Consider the following 6,000-nt stretch of genomic DNA (forward strand, 5'->3'; position numbering starts at 1 on the left):
AGAGATGGTCTTCTGCAGACCTTGGTTGTATCGATTGGTTATTTGAGTTACTGTTGCCTTTCTATCAGCTGGAACCAGTCTGGCCATTCTCCTCTAAACTCTGGCATCAACAAGGCATTTGCACACACAGAACTGCCGCCCACTGGATATTTCCTCTCTTTCAGACCTTTCTCTGTAAACCCTAGAGATGGTTGTGCATGAAAATCCCAGTAGATCAGCAGTTTCTGAAACACTCAGACCAGCCCGTCTGGCACCAACAACTATTCCACAATCAAAGTCACTTTAGTCACCTTTCTTCCCCATTCTGATGCTTGGTTTGACCTGCAGCAGATCGTCTTGACCATGTCTACATGCCTAAATGCATTGAGTTGCTGCCATGTGATTGGCTGATTAGAAATTAGCAATAACAAGACTGTTTGACAGGTGTGCCTAATAAAGTGGCCGGTAAGTGTAGGTGGAATATGATCGAATTCTGATGTTGGCTCACTGCATTGATTTAACGAAAATGTAGCATAATTAAATGTTTTGAAAGAAGTTTTTCAGTTCGTCTCACCGTTCTCTATAGTCTCCCTCTGAGCGTTCAGTGGAGCTGGTGGAGGAACTGCACTCGTCTTCATCAGACTGTCTCCTTGAGGACTTCCTCTCCTAAAAAAACAGATCAGGTGAAAAAAGTAGGCATTTTCAGGTGGTGTTACACATAGTGATGGTTTTATTTAGTATATTTATTTAATTGTTAGTTCACCAAAAGATAAACTTCTGTCATCATTTACTCTAACTATCCATTCAAAAGAACACTTTTGTTTTGATATAGGCTTATCTTACAAGCCCCCTAGAGGTAAACAGTTGAGTTTTATGATTTCTGAATCATTTAGCTGATCAGTGGGTCTAGCAGGAACACTTTTAGCTTAGCTTAGCATAAATCATTGAATCAGATTAGACCGTTAGCATTTCACGTAATGTCATTGGTACGGCAGCAAAGTTTCTTGATTACAACACCAGAGTGAGAGGAAAGTTCCTAGCCATATTAGCTAAGAAAACAGCAACTTCATTTTCCATCTCTCCAAGGCTGCATCTCAATCAGGACCCTGGCTCCCGAGGTTGTTCATCAGTAGGTCGTGTGCACAGATTCCAGCACTGGTAAAGATAGCGATTGTCACGACTGTCAGTGACCACCTGAGGGCGCTGTAGTTCAATGGACACTGAGTGAAACTACAGCGCCCAAAAAGACTACATTTCCTTACATTCTTTCATGCTTACACCCGGTCTGTCGTCTACACTGATTTCAACCACAGCTGTCTCCAATCTCCGTTGATTACCTGGACTATATATTCAACCATTCCACCTCTGTTTGTTACTGCGTCGTTTGTCTATCTTGTCATTAGTTTCTAGTAAGTCTTGAATATCGAGTTTGTTGTTACCTTAGTCTTGTTCCTGATCCTGTTTCTGTTATAGTTTCTTGTTTTGCTGTTTATTTGTTACTTTGTTATTTTTGAACACCAGACATCTTGTTTTTTCTGTTTGCTGCACGATTGTAAATAAACCTGCACTTGGATCCACACCTTTTTGTTCCTGTTTTGATCACGCTAACGTGACAAGCGATAGGCTTGGTTCACTACTGCGACACACTGAGTGTGACATGACAACTGCTCATTGTACATCATCAAAACTGGAGTTTATAAACAACAACAGAACTAATCATTTCCATATGTTAACGTTGATTAATACAATTAGAAATGTTTGCTAGAATTTTCCTAACCTTTCTAGTTCGTTTATGATAAAAATAAATAAATAACAGATTTTATTTATGAAAACGTCTCTCATTTGTCATTGCATTTAATGATTTTGGTCACATGAACCATATTTCATGCTCTCGAACTTTCGTTAGGGCACATAGTGCGCATCCATGTACTCTGATTTCACGTTGCTGCGCTGTGGGATGTTTTAGGGCACCATTATTTCAGTGTAAAAGTATTGTTCCCACTTTATATTAAGTGGCCTTAACTAATATGTACTTACACAGGAATTAATAGTTTGTTACAATGTACTTATTGTGTAAATACATCTATTTATTGTGTACTTATGCTTGATTAAATACCTGTATTTAATTACATCTTTAATTAACTTCTGTAATTACATTGGTAAATGCACTGCTGACCATTCCCTACACCTTAACCCACCCTTAAACCTACCCATACCACCAAACCTGTCCATAACCCAACCCCAATCCCAACTCAAGAGCACCACAAGTGTTTTCAAATACATAACGAACACAGTAAGTACATTGAATTTATTTTTTGATGCAACTACATAGTAGTTAAGGACACTTAATATAAAGTGGGACCAAAGTATTAAAAAGTATTAAAAGTTGATAAATCAATTATAAGAAAATTAAGGCCCGTAAAAGGTATTAAAAATCTTTAACAGGTTTTCACGAGGTTTTTAATTTTGTTCAGACGTTGTCCAAAGTGTTTGACTTCAAAAAGCATAGATATATTTATTTTACGTCTAATATTAACTATGGCATGCTTGATCAACGTGATTGATTCGGGCCGGGGCGTGTCTGTTGAAGCTCCTCCATCCATGTGTTGACACGTAATTCGTGACAAACGCAGAAAGGTGATGTGACGCTCTCCACAAGTAACGAAACAGAAGGCAAAATGGGTAAATGTAAGTTTGCGTACTCCTGGTTGCAGGCACGTGCACACATAGGGCTCAACCTGTGCAGTGCACATGCTCTTTTTAGTCTTGGATAGAAAGTGCCCTTCCAAAATGATCAAAAAACACCCCAGCCCCCTATACCACCCTTCAGCAGGCGCGCGACAACACCGCACTTGAGTATGCACGCTCTCCCGCTTTACAGTATTACTCAACACCGCTGATCAGAACGCGCTCGACAAAATAACAACGACAACTATGCCACCCCCCTCCCCCCGGTCTTCAAAAATTTCATCCTGCACATGCCCTTTGAACAGTCTCTGCACGGGCCTGCCTGGTTGGAGGAAGACGAGTTTAAACAGTGGCTGAAGCCTGTCGCTGGAAACAACCGAATCATTTATTCTTTTATTATATTTTTGTTTCTTCCGAGCTTATCCGAGTTCTGTTGCACGGTTGTGCTCCACTGATTTATTTAACTACAACTGTTTATTAGCAACTGTTAATAAGTTAAAGGTTTAACACTGATTAGAACATGAAGTGGCGATGAGGTCTTAAAATATTCTGAGAAGGTCTTTAAAAAGTATTAAAAAGGTATTGAAATTACCTTTAGGAATCCGGCATATACCCTGTATTGAGACAACACTTAAAGTGACCTGATCAGTGCACTGACAACTGAACAAGGGTGCTGACTGAGATGCACCCTAAGTACACAATGAAACTGAGTCAAGCTTTGAATAGGAAAATTATCGAACTCTTTTTTTTTTACATTGATTTTGTTGTGTTTTAAGAAAGAGAGATGCTAATGGTCTAATCTGATTCAATGATTTATGCTAAGCTAAGGTAAAAGCGCTCCCCCCAGGCCCAGAGATTAACTGAAGGGACTCAAAAATGGTAAAAAAAAAAACTCTAGGGGAATCGTAAAATCAGCCTATTTGCAAAAAAATAAAAAATAAAAAGTAAAAAATAAATAAATAATAACAATCTGATTCTGTGATACTGGACAGTAAGAATGAGACGTACCTTTGTTGTGTCCACTGTTGTTCTAGCAGCTCTCGGACAGTCAGTCTGGTGTATCTGCTCACTGTCTAATGAGGGCACATCACAAGATGGCCTTTTGACAGCGGACACGACTTCAAAAAGAAACAAAAGCAAGAATTCATATTCAGTGAAAGTGTCCAGAATCTGCTTTGATCTGCACTGATGTATGCAGCAGCTGTGGGCGACTCTACAGACTCCTCGCGCATTCAGAATGGACAGAAACGGCTCACTTTCATCCAGCAAAAGAGCTTCACAATGAAAATCAGAGCGCTTTTGAGAGGATCGTAAGGTGAACGGTTTGATAATAAATTCAACATATTGTGTTTGTATGCTAAAGTATACTGTGATAGTGGTTCGAAAAACGCCAATGAATTCTTAGTATTTCTAGAGTACAGTGACTTATAGTTTAAGTCAGAATTATTCGCCCCCCTGTATATTTTTTAATCAATTCAAAGAGAGAATACATAAAAGTTTTAATAATTCATTTCTAATAACTGTTTTATTTTCTCTTTGCCATGATGACAGTAAATAATACTTGACTAGATATTCTTCAAGACACTTCTATACAGCTTAAAGTGACATTTAAAGGCTTAATTAGAGTAAATAGGCAGGTTAGGGTAATTAGGCAAGTCATTGTATAATGATGGTTTGTTCTGAAGACAAATTTTTTCAAAGAAAAAATATCATTTAAGGCAGAAAATAATATTGACCTTAAAATGTTTTTAAAGAAATTAAAAACTGCTTTTCTTCTAGCTGAAATAAAACTAATCAGACTTTCTCCAGAAGAAAAAATATTACAGGAAATACTGTGAAAAATTACTTGCTCTGTTAAACATCATTTGGGAAATATAAAAAAAAAAAAAAATCACAAGAGGGCGAATAATTTTGACTTCAACTGTATAATTTAATGTAATTTAATCTATTTAATGCCATTAGAGCAAGGAAAACATATGCAAAGTGCTAAACACAGGTCATTTCAGTTTTGCTTGAAATATATTTGTTTATGCATTTTAAAGTTAAACCCATTATAATTAGTTTGTTTTAAAGTTTCCCTTTTTTCTGTGTAGTGTTTCTATTTTTTTAATTAAAATATTAACATTACTGCTTTTTCCTTTAAGTTTTAGCTGTAGTTACTGATTGTTTTATATTTACAAATTAAAGAAATGTTTTAAATGGCATCATATTTCAGTGGTGCATATTTAAGTGTGTTGTTCTACGTAATTATTATTTATTGCAGAAATAAATATTTGTAAAAAAAAAAAAAAAACAGCAATTCTTAAAGATGCTAATACTATTGACTTTAAAAAAGTGGTTTACATTTGTTTAAAACTGCATTTATTTCAGCCAATTTAAAAGAAATAAAAATTGATTGAAAAAAATACAGCAAATACTGTGAAAATGTCCTTTCTCTGTTAAACATAACTTGGGGAATATTTGAAAAGAATAAAAATTGCATTTATAGTTAAAGTCAAAATTGTTAATAATTATAATTATTTTTATTATTTTCCTAAATGATGTTTAACAGAGCAAGGCATCTTACACAGTATTTCCTATAATATTTTTTTTCTTCTGAAGAAAGTCTTGTTTTATTTTGGCTAGAATACAAGCAGTTTTAATTTTTTAAAACTATTTTAAGGTCAATATTATTATCCCCTTTATGCTATATTGTTGTCTGATTGTCTACAGAACAAACCACTGTTATTAAATGATTTGCCTAATTACCCTTACATTCCTAATTAACCATAGTTAAGCCTTTAAATGTCACTTTAAGCTGTATAGTAGTGTCTTGAAAAATATTATTTACTGTCATCATGGCAAAGATAAAATAAATCAGCTATCAGAAATTAGTTATAAAAACTATTATATTTAGAAATGTGTTTAAAAAAATCTGCTCTCTGTTAAACAAAAATTAGGGGAAAACATATAAGGGGGGGGTAATAATTCTACACGTAGTTTTTCCAGCTTGATTTAGTTTTATAATAATTTAATACTTTTATTTTGGTCCAGTTCTGCTCTGCATTGGACTCAAAGGACTGTTCATTTACATTAAAATAACATTGAATTCCCAGAAATCCTCAAACCTTGTTGTGTGGAGTTCTCCTGCGACTGCTTCAGTCTTCTCCTCTCTCTGGCTGACAGTGGACGATTCTGTGAGGGAAGTCATACAGTGTTTAGTATGAACAAACCCACAAACAAAGCTTTACTGACAGTAAAACTTCAAAAGAACAAAACTATGGGACATATGAGGTTACTGCAAGTGTGCATATGCTGTTTCTCCAGATAGTAGTGTGTGTGACCTGCTGGTCT

At 35.7% G+C, this 6,000-nt stretch overlaps 1 protein-coding gene across 2 annotated transcripts in view; it reads right to left on the reverse strand.

Moving 5' to 3' along the window:
- nek4 (NIMA-related kinase 4) overlaps nt 1–6,000 on the reverse strand; it is a 29,544-nt gene that overhangs the window by 3,285 nt on the left and 20,259 nt on the right. For both annotated transcript variants that reach the window (NM_201012.1, XM_005155686.6), the window contains 4 exon segments: nt 554–645; nt 3,676–3,785; nt 5,775–5,841; nt 5,991–6,000. The exon segment at nt 5,991–6,000 is cut by the window's right edge and continues 101 nt beyond it. In NM_201012.1, the coding sequence (NP_957306.1) occupies nt 554–645; nt 3,676–3,785; nt 5,775–5,841; nt 5,991–6,000 (279 nt within the window).

Source organism: Danio rerio, chromosome 11 (genome assembly GCF_049306965.1).
Source record: "Danio rerio strain Tuebingen ecotype United States chromosome 11, GRCz12tu, whole genome shotgun sequence".
NCBI lineage: Eukaryota > Metazoa > Chordata > Actinopteri > Cypriniformes > Danionidae > Danio > Danio rerio.